The 17492-nt window shown below is 39.4% G+C and overlaps 1 protein-coding gene across 4 annotated transcripts; it reads right to left on the bottom strand.

Annotated features, from left to right (window-relative positions):
* Window positions 1-468: 468 nt before the first annotated feature.
* On the bottom strand, window positions 469-17067 carry MTRF1L (mitochondrial translation release factor 1 like). Of its 4 annotated transcripts, XR_014581944.1 has the most exons (8): window positions 16386-17067; window positions 13969-14048; window positions 12540-12723; window positions 5765-5928; window positions 4818-4935; window positions 2924-3060; window positions 1979-2456; window positions 469-893 (listed from the first exon to the last, which is right to left on the bottom strand). XR_014581944.1 is itself a non-coding variant. In XM_083829957.1 (7 exons), the coding sequence occupies exons 1-7, from the start codon at window positions 17050-17052 to the stop codon at window positions 2253-2255; spliced, it is 1554 nt and encodes a 517-aa protein (XP_083686083.1). In that variant the 5' UTR covers window positions 17053-17067; the 3' UTR covers window positions 469-2252. The 4 variants fall into 4 exon arrangements, 3 of the variants coding, with proteins under 3 accessions (XP_083686083.1, XP_083686085.1, XP_083686084.1); XM_083829957.1 differs by having other exon boundaries at window positions 469-2456; XM_083829959.1 differs by having other exon boundaries at window positions 469-2456; window positions 12540-12698; window positions 16386-16423.
* Window positions 17068-17492: the final 425 nt, after the last annotated feature.

Below are 17492 nucleotides of genomic sequence, written 5' to 3'. Positions count from 1 at the left end.
GCTAGCTGGCGGCAGACGGAGAACAGGCTGTAAGGGAAGGGATCCTACCACCCTGAAAATATCCTCTCACAGCTCAGGAAGGCTGCACTTGCACCGAGACTACAAACGAGTCTTGCATTAAAATGAATACAGGGCCAAAAAGAGACTTCCAGCCTTTGTGGTGCAAAGCCTGCCATGGCAGACCAAGGAGGTGTGACAGGGGGTATGGAAGTCCACCTCGTACAACACTGTCAGTTCCACATCCATTTTCAGACACCTCTGCCAGCCTCCTGCCAGGACCACAAGATGTCTGGCTTTTCTCACACAGATCCAAGGGTGGCCACTCGCAAGGCAATGATGCAGCTCGTGGCTGTTGAGGAGGCAGACTAGAACAGGGAGGCTGTGAGTGTGGTAGGATCTGGCCAGCAAGGCCACCACCTGGAACATCAGGGAAGGTTTTGAGGTGACAAAGACCCAAACACTCCTGGGTTTTATGCAGTAGGCCAGTGCTTAGACCAGCTTAATGTCCTTTATTTGCTTACAGAACTATGAAGCTAGAGAGAAGGAATCTCAAATTCCTTCCATCAATCCTGGCTTTAAGTCAGGAAGAGTGTGACAATTGCTTCGTAGTTTTCCGTTTGCAGCACTGCTCTAGTAGGAATGAAGACCTCAGTCCAGGACTCTGCTCCAATCAATACCTAAACATTTTACACATGAAGCGCATTGTATATTTTCACTTTCTTAGGTTAACAGCTGGAGTTGTAAATCTTCTAGTAAATCTAGACAAAGGCCTCAAGATTTACCTCACCTCACGCATACAGGCACTCCAACATCCCAAAATAACGTATGCATCTTTAATTTGAAGATTTGGAATTTAATCATCGTTACCGTGCAGTATTTCCTAGAAAATAAAGCTGACCAAGGTATTAATAAAAAAAAGTGTAGAATCACTTATTTTTTTTAATGTGCTTTTGTTCCAACTGCAGTCTTATAATGAAAGAAGATAAACTGATAACACCCAGTTTTGTTTTTGCATTCCTTCCTGAATTTTATCTAGCATCCTTCAATAATGCATTTCAGTAAGCTATCTGTAGCAAAGTGCTGCATTTACTTTGTTCCTACTCTGATTTCTTACAGTAATTTTAATTAGAATTCTCAAAGTAAACATCTGTATTCATGGTAACATTCTTTCCTTAGGTTCTGATTTCTAATTTACTGGTACCTACAGTTCAAATATATTCTGCATGTATACACACATGCATACATGATGCACGATGGGATAACATGGGATGGAGGCAGGAGGTTTTGTGTTACTATATATATATATATATATATATATATTTGGGATTGCAAAAACGTATTTACCCGCAGATATAAACGTGCACATTTATCAGTAGATTAGAAAGGAAAAAGTGTTATTTTGCTTTCACAGATCAAATGTCTTAAGATGTTGTTAAACTGAATAGGTCAAAATAATAAGATGCCACTCATGTTACGTAAATTTCAGAAAAATCAAAAAAAAATGGAGCCAGTTAAAAACAAAAGAGAAATTGCACTCCTGAAACGGGGGGGGAGATTGAAATCATACCAGCCTTCAAGATACACATTACAAATTGTTTGGTTCTTTTCAATTTTGACTCAAGAACAGAACCATTCTTTTCAAAAAAGATTCCACACATCTTGTCATTTTGCTTCCAGAGCTCTTGTGGAACAAGGAACAATATTCTTAAACAATTCTTTGTGCTTGATTAATAAGGGCCAACAGGCCATGAACACGTAAAGAGATACACTTTGAAGAATTCCCTCTCCTGTGTCACTTTTAAGCCATTAACAAGTCTTCAGATTAGTATTGTTTTCATTTAGTTATCACTTTCTTCCTGTCACTCAAACAAAAAGGGATTTTTTGTTATTTCAAGTAAGCTACTTGACACTGTATCAATGTTCAAACTACTGTTTAAATGAAATCTGGAACTAGAAATAGCTTGTTTTTAATGCATACCTTTTGGGAGTGGTGTATCAACATCTTCTCAGCGGAGAAAGTTAAAAACTGCAGTTACTTCTGGACCAGTCAAATTTACTTAATTGTACTGCTGCAGCAATAAATAAAGTCTTTTACTCAGCAAGTAAGAAAACTGTTTATCAGTCATGAGGAAACAAGATGTGGTGTCCTTCATGATCTGAAAAGCAGTTCTATTCTCTGGATGGTACTCCAAAAAGTTCTTTTGGCAGACGAGCATCTACATCTGTTGAAATGGCTTGTCAAAGAGAAAGGTTCATTTTTCATTTTCTGAAATAATTTCCATCAAAGATTCATAATCAGCGTATTCCCTCAGAGTTTGTATCATTTCATCTAGCATTTCTTCCCCTAACATGAAACTCTCAATATGATGCACTGATCTGCTTATTCTGTGGTCAGTAATCCGGTCCTGTGGAAAGTTGTATGTTCTGATCTTCTCTGATCTTCCTTTAGTCCCAATCTATCAAACAAGGAGAATCAGTTTATAAAACTGATTAAAAGTCTTCTTAGAAAAAGGATGAAATGTTGATTAAACATTTAAAGGAAAAGCTTTCTTCTCCTCCCATAAATATTTAATACAAATATATAGTACTTAGACTAGTTCAGTAGTCACACTAATTACACTTAAACATGTAAAAGACCTATTTTACTATATTTTTTTCTAATACTATTCTAGTTCTTCACACTCTAATCCAGTTTGTTTCACTAAGTCTCTAGAATTTACATACCACTGAAACGTTAAGTCTGGCTAACGCACAACCTTTATCGCTGAACAAGAACGTAAATTTCTTTTTTCCCCCCTCATATAAGTCCTTAATGGACTCCTGTTCCTCTATTGTTCCATTTACGATTTGTGGCTGAGCATAGCATAAAACATCCCAAAACATATGCACATATAGAATTCTATCTTTATAAAGTGAAACTTACTTGAATCTTTCGAACACTATTTCTCTTTTTGGTTTCTTCTTCCAGTTTAATGTTGTATAATTTAGCACAAAGCATTTGCATAGCCTTCTCTTTGTTTCTAATTTGAGATCTTTCTTGCTGACATTCAGACGTGACCCCTGCCAAAAATATGAGATTTAACACTTAACTGTAACACACGCTAGAAATGTCAAAACCCTTTCTTAATATTTTTATTATGTTAAAAATTAAAATAATCATTTTTTTTTTCTTCCAACACCTATTTTGGACTAGGAATGTAAAAGTCCAGGCTCATTAGTGTCTAATGATACATTTTGGAAGAGTGCAAACTTTAAACCAGATGACAAGAAATTTGATTTGAACAGGTAGACATGAAATAATGTGATCTGACTTACAGAAGATTCCTTTAATACCTGTAGTTTTTGGCCACAGTTCCAGAAAATTTAGGATTTAAATAGCAGTAATATACACTAGGCAGTGAGTATACAAAGCAGACCAAAGTGGGCACAGTATTCTTAAAATGAAATTTAAAAAGTGTGGTTTTCCTCATCAAAATATATATACAATTTGACTTAAAACACGAAGTGAACAGCCTAACAAAACAGTCGGGAGAAGAAATATAGGAAGAAGACAGTACTATCTAAGTTTTTATTTGGATTTATTTTAAGTAACTCTGGTAAGATTATTTATATATGATATATGAAAGAGTTGTTTAAAAACAACTTTTGGGGTCAAAATGAAGGCTTGTAAACAAAATTAGGATGAGAGACACAGAAGAAGGAAAAGAACGTTTGTAAAGGAAGAGAGATCAAGAAGAACAAAGATTCAAAAGATGGAACAAGAAAAGTTCAGGAAATAAGGTGAAATACAAAAAACCTTATGAACCATCTCTATTGTATAATCACAAAAAAGCAATATATTTTAAGATTTATATAACAAAAACTAATAACTGCCACCAGCAAAAACTAAGGTCTTTTTTTTTTTCCCCAAACATGGAGACAATACAAAACTCTTGTAATCTGAAGTAACTTTTTGTCACCGTATCTTAAACGGAATTCTACCATCTCCACTATTTACCTTCTACTTTACTGAGGTGATGCAACAAGTGTAGAATGGATTTGTGTCTTCAATAAATATGAAGAAATGGGTGGCAAAAATCTGGATATGTGAAGATAAGCACGCTCAGGATTACCCTGAGGCTGTAAAACTTGACTAATGTTTGTGGTAGAGAAGAGGAAAAGTTAAAAAGCAATGAAAGTCAAGGCAGCTGTTGTGGATTGCTCAAAAGGAAGTAAAAAGCTTAGAAACGGCAATAAAAAAAGATATGATAGCTAAAATCAGGTAGTCGTTGAGGGCGTATCTTATCCGTCCTCTTACATTCCCTAACCTGAGCCCTGGGGGTGGACTTCCTAATTATGTCTGTAATCTATTGGAAAGGAGCCAAAAGACAAATGGAAGCTGGCATCATAATGCAATAGGTGATACTTAAACCAATGTTTTAATAAAGAGCCAACCTCTCTTTCAGAGAATAGTCAAGAAAAGGCAAATCATCAGATTTTAACATTTGTTTTTCTGTGTCTTTTTTCATTAGTTGAAAGCTTAAATATAACTTTTTTCATAGAAATTGATTTGAATACTTCAAGAGTGTCATGCTTAATGGCAAAATGGATAGTTACCTACTAAAGCTTTCACTATTACAAACGAGTAGGCGCAAGACTTTTTTTTTTTTTACCCCCCCCCCTTTTTTTTAAACACAATATTAGGGATATTTTTGCACACATAAAGCCTTTACAAAAACTCTGCTCTACTGTTAGCCATGTTTGAAACTGTCGTTTCAAAGGAAATTATGATAGTAGTTTTACAACGTAAATCTTATGGTAAGGAAAAAGTGAAGCACCTGTTGGAATATGAACTATCCGTACAGCACTATCTGTGGTATTGACATGCTGCCCTCCAGCTCCACTAGCTCTCTTTGTTTCTATTCGCAGATCTTTCGGATTAATTTTCAGCTTCATCTGTCATAAGAGGAAAAAGATGTCAAATACGCATAGTTGGTTTATTTTATAAGTCACACTCAGGCAAGATCAAACCTTTTTTTCTGGTTTATGAGTGGTAGCTCAGATCCACTTACTAAATGCTGGGAAATCAGACATAGGAGTTTAAGATACAACCATCCCTTAGCATTAATCTTCCCCCTCTTCTGAAAGCTCTGTACCCTCTCCCAGACAAGTTAATCAATATTTGAACTTGACTAGATGGGTTTCAGATAAAACAGAACACACTGATTTTTCTGGTTATGGAATGGGGTGATCTGTGTGAGGAAGTAACGAGACAACTTAGGGAGAACAGGAGGGAATAACATCTTTTGACAGTTTGCTAGGTCAACATGAAACAAAGATCCAAACAAAGTTTTAATTCTTAGCTTGTTGTCTTTAGCCAAGCAAATACGGTAAGAAAAAATTGTCACCCATACATTTTGGAAGGGAAAAGTGAGGATACTATAAAATTGTGGAAGAGAAAGTGCTAAAACAAACCTCTTTGAGCTCTCTAAACTAATTCAGTCCTTTGCAACTGTGTCAAATTTTCCACTGAACATGCAAGGCACAGTTACAGCAAATTTTCAAGTTATTGTGAAGTAAACTGCCAGTAAGTTTTTTGAGATTAAGACTTTGAGGAAAAAACAGAAATTATTTCCCTAGACAAACAAAAAAATACGATGTAAAATTTTAAGATTCAAAAAAACCCCAGGCATTAAGAGAGAATAGTAAGACTGACAGAAAAGATGTAGGTATCAGCAACATGGCATTGCTTACGGTAACGTCTGTTATACTAAAAAAGCATTACCTCACTGGGTTGGGGTAATATTGCAACAGTCATTGTGCTGGTGTGAATGCGCCCTTGTTTTTCTGTCTTTGGCACGCGCTGTACGCGATGCACTCCTCCTTCAAATTTCATGTACTTGTAAGCCTCAATACCTGCTATACTGGCAACCGCACGTCTTAGGCCACCTTAAATAAAAAAGAAAAACAGTTGTAAAACTAAGAAAAACTGTTCATTCTATGCTTTTGTATTTCAGACTTTCTATTTAGCATCATTGTTGATTTATTATTTCTTAAAATTTATTAAGTTGTTTCTTTGTTTCTTAAAATTATTACTTTACCATTTAAATGCTTAGGCAGAATTATACCCAAAATGTAAGAAAACTCTAAAGCCGTATATACTCACACAAAATGTCAAGTAAAGGCCTCTCAAGTTCTTTTTACAAAGTCCATTTTATTTTCTATATACATATAAAGGTTGAATCATGCACGCAAAGCTACCTTCAGAAACTACATCAAATTCTTTTGACTGGTATTTGAGAACCTCACCATTCACTGGAAAAAAAATAATAATACCCAAAGTCTTTAATTTAGTGATGACTGATGTTACTCTTTCTTCTTCCCCCATTTTTTCATGCATCCTACCCACATCCCATCCTTGCTCTTTCATTTCATTTTACTCTTTTAATCTTCCAGAACGAGCAGAACTCTAGCTCCTGTCCCCCTTACCCATATATCCAGTAAAACATTTGACAACAGTGTACTGAAAGCTAGCACCTAACCATCAGAGTTGGAACTTGGAAGTAAGACCCAATATAATCATGGCTTCAAGACAAGTTTGTTGCAATACCAGCTGATGGCATTCTGTCTCCTTTTTGTTTGACAGTGTGCAATCCCTTTAATTTTGCTAGTAAAACTTTTTGAAGGATTAAAGAACTGATGGCACTACAAATGAATGTATTTTTTTCATTTTTTCTTTGAAACCTGCTTTATTTTTTAATCCAGATCAGTTCTCAGATCCCATTCTCAGAACAGGGAACGATGTGCAAAGGGAATTATTAGAAACAAAAGACCTTGGAAGAGTACTGCTGTTGAAGTCTTTCAACATGAAACCACAGTCAATGAAAATGAGAGGCCCACACATGCTTCTCAGAAACACCATTTTAGGCTCTCTCTAGACTAAGGAAATCTACCACAGGGACAAAATAACAGCTTTATAAAAAAAGGAAGATGAAGACAACAAAGAATCTGATAATGCTGTAACAGCACAGAACAAAGTCATTGGCCAGAACGCAGGCCAGGTTTTACACCACTACTGAGGTTTGCAAATGTTTTTGTTCTACAGAGATGTACCATTCCCTCATAACTTTACTAAAAATTATTTCCTTTTACAGTCAGGTTTGTGGAAAATAGCCTGCATGGCCTCTTCCTTTCTCTTTCACCTCATTTTTGTCCTTGTGACTTCTAAAATTTTGCTCCCAGTTGTACAAATCTGTACCACTTTAGAATCAAACGCATTGTTCAACGTATGCAGCCCAATTTATAACCATCAGCTACTAGTAATTCTGTAAGATAAATCCATCATGTTTACAATAAATACGACCTTAAAGCACACAATTTAATAAGAATACCTGTTCAAAGTCTTCAGTTTAAAGGAGAAAGGTGCATTCTAACAGGTACTGTGAAATCCTGATTATGCGAACAGTACTCCAATGAACAAAATAATTCTTTACTGTAAAACAATCTTATATATAACCTAAAATAACGCCTTAAATAATTCACAGAGGTTGACTGCAGTGCTAGCATCAAAACATACTTCCCCCGATATATATAAAAACAAGTACTAAAAAAACATAACTTCCGCACATGAGGAAGAAACCAAGCCACATCAGGAGTAAAAATAACTTGAATGTCCACAGTTCTATGTCACTCCTGACAAGCATTAATTACGTAATAAGCAGTTCATTGCAAAAGCTAATGTTCTGTCTTTTCTCCCTCACTTGTTCTGGGATTGGTACATCTACCATGGGTACAACCTGTATATTTGAGCTGCAGCTGCATATGTGACTTATTCAGGAGAGTTTATGTTTGTGGAGGTGATCGTGTGCCTGTGGCAACGTGGGGCTTAACACAAGACTAAGAAACTGGTTTGAAAGACAGGCATTTATTTAGGTCGTACTGCTTCAAATCAACTGTTTACCAACACATGGTAAACTCAGGTTTTAATATGAAACACAGTCAAAACCAATGAAAATTCAGCAAACCATTTACCCAAAAATCTTCAATGTGGCAGAAACAGCACAGGCCTGTCGAACACAGCTAGCCCTTACTAGCTCTATGTTTACCTCTATCTAAAAGTGTTCCCTTCTGTTCTGAAAAGGTGAGGTGCACAGAAGAAGGGTGCATGTTTGCACTCCCTCAATTTTTTGTGTCACCTTATAACCAGACTGAGACAAAGTCTGATATGTTTCCACATGCCACTAGCAAGCAGCAGCGGATAAACAATGACATGTGGGTTTGTGCTTTAACGTATGTGTTAAACCTCAAATGTGCTATTTTGCACAGTGTCATTCCTTGGGGGTAGGTCAATAATGTCAGTTAAAAGTGGATTCAGCCTAATTCTTAATTGCAGCTTTGCTTAACATGCACCATATTTACATATGCTCACTTTCAAACTTCAGTCAAATTCTGGAACTCTCTGAAATGAGGAAACTTGATGTTTTAACATAGGACCTTGCTTTTGCTCATGCAGTCTGTAAGAATTAAGCACGGATGAGATGCAACCCACTGGTATACCAGCAAATACCCTTAGCTCAGTTCTTACTCAACACAGCATGGACAAAGTGAAACTGAGGACTTGTATGGGAAAGTAATGGCAATGCCATCTACAATGCCTCTACCTTACTACTTATTCCCAGCCCCTCAAGCTTTGAAAGATGTGTGTTCATACAAATGAGCAAGATCTGAAAATGCACTGCACATACACAGGCAAACAAAGGATAGGCTGCCTTTATTTTTCTGTAAATTTACATCCCACCTTTCTAAATATTAATCTCATCACACAGGCAAGTCCTCAGCAAGACAAAACAGTTCAAATATACATATATATCCATTAAAGACTAGCAGTTTCAAAAAGGAAAAATGGCTAGATATTTATTAGATTTATGTATGACTGATTTACTGTATAAGGCATTAAAAAGAATGTCTCTGATGGTGTGGGTTCAGTATCTAAGATCTGAGCTTTCACCGAAAGGGTAGTCGAGCACAGCTCCCTTCCTCTTGCAATCACAGGAGTGTTAGTTGAGTCAGACCTGACCAAACTACCCTGTAACAATAGGTAGCTTTCATGCCGGATCAGCAGATCGATCCAATTAGCACTGTGGTCTCAAAACTGCGAGGGCTGAGATAGAAGGAACATGGAAGTGGGACTGCCCCTGTTAAAGCTACGAAACTGCTCTGAAGGTTGTATATGGCTGCTGGCGTTCACCAGATCCAAGTTTTGCTTCACTGGAAAGGACAGATCTCTTTTTGTCCTTAAATCCTCTTCTTGGCATACAATATGAAGAATCACAGAATAGCTGAGGTTGGAAGGGAACCCTGGAGATCATCAGGTCCAACCTTCTGCTCAAGCAGAGTCAACTAGAGCACACTGCACAGGATCACGCCCAGGCAGGTTTCGACAAGGAGACTCCACAACCTCTCTGGACAACCTGTTCTAGTGCTCTGTCACCCTCACAATAAAGAAGCGTTTTCTCATATTCAGCTGGAATCTCCTGTGTTTGTGCCCATTGCTTCTCATCCTATCACCGGGAACGACCAAAAACAGTCTGGCCCCATCACCTTGACACCCTCCTTTAAGATATTTGCATACATTGATAAGATCCCCTTCTCAGCCTTCTCTTTTCCAGGCTAAACATGGCCAACTGTTTCAGCCTTTCCTCATAAGAGAGATGTTCCGGTCCCCTAGTCATCATGAGAAGGCCTATCCCTTTTCCCCATAGCACTTACACTCACCTAACCTGCACCACATTGATTCAACTTGATTTTAAAAGAAAGTTAATAGATTTCTGTCAGCTCAGAAGGTTGAACTGACTGAGCTGCTGGTGAAGTGTTTGCCTAGGGATAAACGGGGATAAACAGAACTTTCCTCTTTCAGCACTGAGCTGTGCTGTAACATGCAACAACTTCTTGCCCCTCCCATCACCTGAACTGTGCAAACGGACTCTTGACCATACGAAAATGTATTAATAATAACATGTCTAGATAATAGAAAATACTGAATTCAAGTCTCATGAAATTCAAGATTGGATATTAACTGAATTAACAGTAGCCACTCTAGGAGATTCTGAAACAGAAAAACTGAGTTCATGTTCATGAGCTTGAATTTGAAGTAAGTTACTTAGAACTCTAAAACAAGAGTTCCCATTTGAACATATTTACCAAAATAACATTTTTAAAAATTGAATTGTTAATGATTTTAAGAACTCAGAAATGCAAGTGAAATCCCGTAACAGATTATATCAGCATTATCTGACAGGTGAAGATATGGGCCTTCCTCTTTGGAAGTATGAGTACAGACAACAAAATGAAGCCTGTGGCTAGACTTTCAAGTTCCCAGTTTATGATGTCTGACTATATTCCTCCACTCAGTCCAATTTTTGTAACCTATTCACTACATTAACAGTGAATCAAAAACTGTACTTAAGCAAGAAAGGTCTTAAGGCACGGAAAGACCCTCATTAGAAGAGCAAAGTAGCTCACTGACACGAGAAGTTCAATTAGGAGAGTCATGGATATTTATTTTTTGTGAATTTCTACATGAAAAGAACAGAAAAGGTTCAAAGTAGTTGAAAATACTACTTATGACACATTTTGGACTCTGTGAACAGAAGAGTTGGAAGATGCAATATGTTTCTCAAAGTTTGCTAAAAGTACTTCTGCAATTAACTGTTGACTGAAAAGAGATGAGTTCTTTTTACAGGTTGCATACTGTGACATCCTGGCTTCTCCCATCTTCAAAGTTTCACAAGCAAACTGTTTTCTTCATTTTTTTTCCAATGAAATCCAATTTTTAAAGGATTACTTTTCATTTTACCCATTACTTTCTATTGACACCTATTCAACAGAACAGTTAAGAACAAAAGCATAATTAAAACTATGAATTAACTGTCCACCGTTATAAAAAAAGAAGAAAAGGATGCTGATGAAAGTACAAACACAGTTAAAGTTTCACAGCCAATCTGAGCTACAAATTGTAAACTGCGTAAGTATCCACCTACCAATCATACCCACAGCACGATGCAGGTTACCAGAATGTGCTAGCTTTACTCACCGCAGCAGGTATGACAGCAAGCTTGCAGATCTGTTAACACAGAGTCAGCAGATCTGGCCTTCTGAGAACTGTGGCTAGCAATTTGTCAGTCAAAAAAAAAACAAAAAAAAAACCACAAAACAACAACAACAAAAAACCCACTAATCCCTGTCATCACTTGGGCACTTCTCCATGTTTCAGACTGCTGTTTCACAGTTAGGTTGAGCTGACCAAATCTCTTGCTGCTGGACAGAAAGGTCTTGATTTCTCACTGCCACCACTCGCAGACACACATTTCTGCTTCCATTCTCCCCATAAGCATTTTTCCTTTTCTCCTGTGTTGGATCACCTGAAAATTAATTGGGTTTTTGTGTGCTACTTGTGCATTGAATTAACTTGGTAATGAGACTTTCTGCACAGATGAAAGTGCCAGTGCAGAAGTGTCAGCAGCAGCACAGAGACAGAAGCCTGATTTCTGTAATACAACCTTACACACCAGCTGGATTAAGCTACAACTAATAAATAAACATCACTGCCTCTGTTTGTTACGTAAACCTATCAATCCCATCTCTGTAAACACACTGCTACCTGAGATGACCAACTTAACAGCTCATCACCAAAAGAACCAGTTTTCCATTTCCTTTCATTCAAATGCATTGTTCCTTATTTTATGCTAGCTGAGAATTTGACTCAACTCAAACTAGGCAAAAGACAAATCTAGTCTGAGGAAACACAGTCTTTGCCAGTTTAAGGGAAAGCACATCAGAAGAGGACTTAATGGAGGTAGGATTGCTTAGACAGGCACAGAGACAGTAAATGAGAGAACGGAGAAAAATATCTTTTCACAAGCATCATTAAGCTGCTAAATTTGACTACTTGTGAAATTTTACTCAAATGCCTTCTTAAATAATTAGATGTCTTAGCTCTCCGCTGTCTCAACAGTTCCTCCACTTTGCAGATTCATTAGCTGTTATACTAGCTCACAAGCTTTATCCAAACATCCCATTTCCTTATATAAACCCTAAGTTGACATTTCAAAAAAAATCAAGATGTTTTGGATTAAACACCAAGACTAGTTTTAATTATACTGTTTGCTTCTCTGCCAAGAAATAATAAACAGACTTTCAGCCTGCCTCTAAACTGATCTATAAACACAAGAAATATGTAACCTGTATTTGTAAAATTAATATAAAGCTAAAACACATCTACTTGACTTTCTGCATTTCCTTCCTCCAAACACTTAGTTTTATTTATATGTTTTTGAAACTACTGAATGACATTTTTTCCCTTCATATTTCAGCAGTACTTCTCAAATGTAATTTTACTCTCAAATACAGAAGCTGAGGAAAATTATACCCTGACATTCTACCTCTGCTTCTGAAAACAAGTTACACAATTCAGTTTCCTGCACTTAGGAAATTCAAATGGCCTAGGAATAAACATTTCAACTTAAATTAAAAAGTTACACACTTTTTTTATTGTTACTGACCTATTTCACTGGGAAAGTATTCTAACGTTTCGAATTTCCACTTTTTATAGGCAGCATATCGTTGATACATATCGAATATCTCTGACGTGAACAGCATGGCTTCCTGTCCTCCAACTCCAGCGGTTACTTCCATGACAAGATCACTGTTGTCTGTTTCTTCTGAAGGAATCAAAAGCAATACTATCTGTGAATGCAAAAACACCCATCTAAGATTTCCCTCTGGCACTTCAATCCAGCACTGAGATTGTATAAAATGCCATGCAAGTCTGTAATTGATCTACTCTGCATTCTCCTGTGTTAACTCACAGATTCTCCAGAGGGCTGGCCTCTCAGTGCTTTTTGACATCCCTTGCACTAATACAGTCAGGAAGAGGGAGGGGAGGATGCTGCATTGCAGAAAGGCTCCCTGTGTCTGTTTGCAGTAACAAAAGATTTCTTTCGAGACCCACAAAGCTTCAAAGAACTTTTCATACATTAGAAGCTTTCATAAATTAGAAACACTGCACTGTTTGGACACCATAGGATACACAACTGTTCTTGCAAGACAACTAAGCATTTCCCTTCCCACCAAATTCCCTTTTAACCCAACATCCACTTCAGAACTAAGAAGGTATGGATGCTCTGGAGTGCATTCCTTCAACAGTAATTCTGCTGCATCATTTTTATGTATTTAAAAGAAGTTTTACTGACCCATAAAAATAGTAAATTTGCAGACTGGATCAAAATTCTGGATGATTTATGAATGCTTTTCAATCATCCTTTTTTACTAGCATCAGGTAATGTTTCTTTCTACTTCAGCCTTCTCTTACTCCTTTCAGTGTGTGTGTGTGTATATATATATATATTTATATAGGATGATTGTTGTATTGCTGTCAAAGGAATAAAAAAAATATGAGAATACCAGTTTCTACTTCATCTGTAAGATTAGGAATATGTAACAGTTTGTTTACATAAAGCTACATATCTTATACAAAATACCACAGATACTATGTAGAACCTACATAAGGTAGCGGGCTACAGCAGTTACATAGTATTAAACTATTTTTTACAAAAGACTAGTGTGGGGTACCATATAAATTCAGTTTTTCTAAAAGATAAAAGCTGAACACCCACAAAGGCACATCCAGACCAGACAACCCATAGCACCTACTTACCAAGATGTATTGATTCAAAGAATTTCAGACTTAAGTAGGCACTTACAGGCCTATATACCATCTATATACCATCTGCAGATAGTATATATGTCTATATACCATCTAAGAAAAATGAAAAATGCAGATAATAGACATTGGTCAAGGATTATAGTTAGTGGAGGAGGGTGGGGATGGGAGTAAGAGAAAAGTTCATCACATACATCTTCTTTCAATGATGACAATTTGGCTTTGTTTAAGAATGGCAAAGAAATAGAGACTTTTAAAGGGAATCTAACCTGGTGTTTCAGTTCAGCTATCTCTTCTTCACAGGAAATGATTTCCCTTTCTGCAAGCTTCCGCAAATCTTCACTTTCATCTGGAATATTTGAGCATGGTTAATCCTCAGACTTAAATCAGTGCCACTCTCAGAAAAACTTCTGAAAAATAACCATACAAAGAACTTACTCTACTAAACAAACAAAAAACACAGTAAACCTATCTAAAAATTAGATTAATATTACGATCTGTAATGGAGATAAATAGTATGTACCAGTTTTCTGGTAGTGTTCAAGTGGGAGATGCAGGAACATCTGAAGTACAGGTAGTTCCACTTAGACACAAGAAAAACTTTTTATATGGTGGAGGTGGTCAAACACTGGAGCAGGTTGCGCATAAAAGTTCTGGAGTCTCTGCCCTTGGAGACAGCCAAACCCTGACCAGATACGACCCTGAGCAGCCCGCTGTGTGTGACCTTGCTCTGGGCAGGCGGGTTGGGCTAGATGATCTCCAGAAAGGTCTTCCCATCTCCACTGCTCTGAGATTCTAAGGAATTGCTTTTTGTATTTCCCTGCAATAGGAACGTCAAGGATTTAAAAAGCATAAAAGCCACACAATTAACACTCTTCATTAAAAAGACTATTAGCCTATCGCCATATGTAAAAATCTCCAGTCAGTAGCAGTAACTTCAAGTATTCCATCTCCATCAAGTAATTCCAGAGCAGCTGCAAAACTTCTATCACTAAGGTGAAAAAAGGTATGAAAGAACCCTCACATAATAAGAGGAACTTGAAATTTTAAGATCTTACTTGACTGATCAACACTAACACTTTAGAATTAGACTTGTTTTTCTACACCAAGGTTTCAATAAATTAAAATGTTCTCTTTTTTTTTTTTTCTTTTTTCCTCTCTGGTCCGGATCAAGCTTCACACGGAAAAATAAAAATTCAGCTTAAGCTGCCTCTGATCTGCACTGACTCAGCTCGTGTGCCCAGAAAAAAAATAAACTCCAAAAATAAGAAAATGGCACTTGTATTTAAAGAGCAGGTAGGGGAACACAGGGACATGTAACTGCAGCAGAAGAAAGGGAAAGATGCTAACCATTTCTTCTTTGTGCATGGTGAGCTTTTATATGAATTCAGCCAGGACTGGAGGTACACTCTCACTGTAAACCTACACCTTTTTATCGCTGTAATTGTATTTAGTCACTAACACAATTTTAAAATATATTTTTTTGAATTTACAGATCAAGTTTAATATCTGACTTTTTCCCCAAAATCACCTCTGCAAGAAGGAAACTGCAAAAAAATAGGCATGTGTAAGTTGTTTATATAACAAGCATGCCTTACCTACAGCTGGTGAGAGGCATGTACGGTTGACTAGCTAACCGTAACACTTCACACATGCAAACTCGATCACCTGCAACTATCTACTTTTATTTTTTTTTACTGACTGTTCAAGGGCTAGATATTAAAGCCAACAGAAATGAGGAAAAGAATTAAGGAATTGTATGTCTATTACAGTCAGACCAGATATTTATTATGTAAATAATAAGAAATAATCTATTTAATACCAGTTGCATATTTAAACGTATAAAAGCAATATAAGCTTTAAAATCATTTAAGAGTAATAAAAATATTTTTAAGGATGAGCAACAGAATTTCTTATAGTTACTGACTAAACCCTTATGTTCACTTCACTTTGCTGAACTTCTACATCAGGTTTTAATGACACCAGCATCTTCAGCAGGTTCTGAAAGGAGAAAAAAATCTTTCATTCCATTTCATGGGAATGGAAACTAACAGGTTTGGGTCAAGCATTGGTTTGTTCAAAGGATGCATTTCCTATTTTCACTGCGGGATGGAAGAAAATAAGAAATACGATTTATTTTCCAACAGTGTTTGTCATCTCCACCATCCATAGTAACGGAGTGTAGTTAACGATTCTGTTGAACATTTGTTAAGCATTAACAAATCTGGCGAATGCTTACGGAGGTAGCACAAATAGGTAATAAATTCTATTACTTCTGAAGTGAACACGTGCAGATCTGTGTTTAAAGGGAAAAAAAAAAAAGTATAACCAAAAAAACAGGTGAGTTCTCACTCCGCCCCTGGGGAGCTCCGCTGGTGCCACCTGCAGCCAGCGCGGAGCCCATCCCGCACCCCGGGGCGCGCCCCCGCGCCGGGACGTGCCCTCCTCGTGCACGCGCAGCCGGCGCTGCCGGAGGTGGGCGGTGCCAGGCGCCCCCCCCGCCCCGCCGGCGGGTCGCTCAGCCAATCACGCCGGGATATGCAAATCACCCGTCGTTCTATGCAAATCGCCCCCGCTCGCCCACGAGGCCCAACGGCCCGCCTCCTCCCCCCCCCCCCCCCCGCAGCGGCCCCTAAGGCGGGGCCGGGCCGGGTCAGGCCGCTGGGCTCCCCTCGCTTGGCCTCACCTTGCCCCGCCAGCTGCCGCGTGTCGCGCAGCTCCTGCTCCTTGTCGCGCAGCCGCTGGATCCGCGCCGCCAGCTCCGGCCCCGCCTCGCCGCTCGCCCGCGCCTCCAGGAGGCGGCTCAATGCGTTGGTGGCGAACAGGCCGTCCAAGCAGGGCCGGCCGCTCAGACCGCGCCGTGGCTGCGGCGGGCACGGCCCCGCCGCCGCGCTGCCCCCGGCGGGCGCTGCTCGGTAGCTCCGGGCGGGCAGCCCCGCCGCCCGGCAGCCGTGCGCCGCGCGGAGGGCTCGCGACAGCAGCCGCATGCCGGCCCCGAGCCGCCGGGCGGGAGCCCCGGACGTCCTCCCTCGCCAGCCCCGGCCCTGCCGGAGACACCCGAAGGCGCTCGGCCGCCTCCCTTCCGGGCTTCCGGAAACTGCCGAAGTGGTTCGGCCCCGAGCCCAACCGTCGGCGCTCCGCTGGCGGAAACGGCCGAAGGGCTTCGGCTCCCTTCGGCTCGCGGAGCCGAGCCTCGGGGAGGGGAGGGCGCGCTCTGATTGGTCGGTGAGCCGCGGGGGTGGTGCCAGGAGCTCTTGTGGGCGGAGGGGCTGGGGCGGGGCGGTTGGTCGTCGTGCTGAGCAAAACAAAATAAAATATAAAAATAAAACCTCGGCGAGTGACCCGCACCGCATCGCGACTTTATAAAAGGCCTTCTGGGAAGAGAGCCCAAGGGGGTGCTGAGGGGGTGTCGCTTCAGCAAGCGGGGGAGGGGCTGGTTGGTGGGGGCCGCCTGGTGGTGAGGGGCAGCCTGGTGAGGGGCTGGGGCGGCCTGCTGGGGCTGCCTGTCCGAGGGGACCTTGGTTTGGGTAATGCCATCAATGAGAGCCTTAGCTAAACTCAGAGCGTGGTTTGAAGAATATACTTTATTATAAAAATGTGCAACTATCCATAAAAGTTATTAGGCGGTCTATATTACAGTCACTGGAGGGATCAAAGTCAGGTCTTTGCCGCTCTCCCATTCTTGGTCATGTCTTAACAGAAGGAGGCAGTCAGACTTTACAGCTAAGTTACACTGATGGAATAACAGCAACTTCAGTATGTTAAATCAGCAAATTGTTATCTTCATGTGATA

This window comes from Anser anser (genome assembly GCF_964211835.1).
Source record: "Anser anser genome assembly, chromosome: 3".
NCBI classification, from domain to species: Eukaryota; Metazoa; Chordata; class Aves; order Anseriformes; family Anatidae; genus Anser; species Anser anser.
Note: the sequence above shows the minus strand (reverse complement) of the source record. Positions and strands in the feature narration are given on the sequence as shown.

What these genes read in the sequence shown, in the direction of transcription:
- MTRF1L (XM_083829957.1), bottom strand. Translation starts at nt 17,052, where the DNA reads ATGCGGTGCGGGTCACTCGCCGAGGTTTTATTTTTATATTTTATTTTG. An exon ending in GCGGCAGCTGGCGGGGCAAG is followed by an intron (nt 14,049 to 16,385) that starts GTGAGGCCAAGC and finishes CAAATATTCCAG; the next exon opens with ATGAAAGTGAAGATTTGCGG. An exon ending in TATTACCCCAACCCAGTGAG is followed by an intron (nt 4,936 to 5,764) that starts GTAATGCTTTTT and finishes CTCTTATGACAG; the next exon opens with ATGAAGCTGAAAATTAATCC.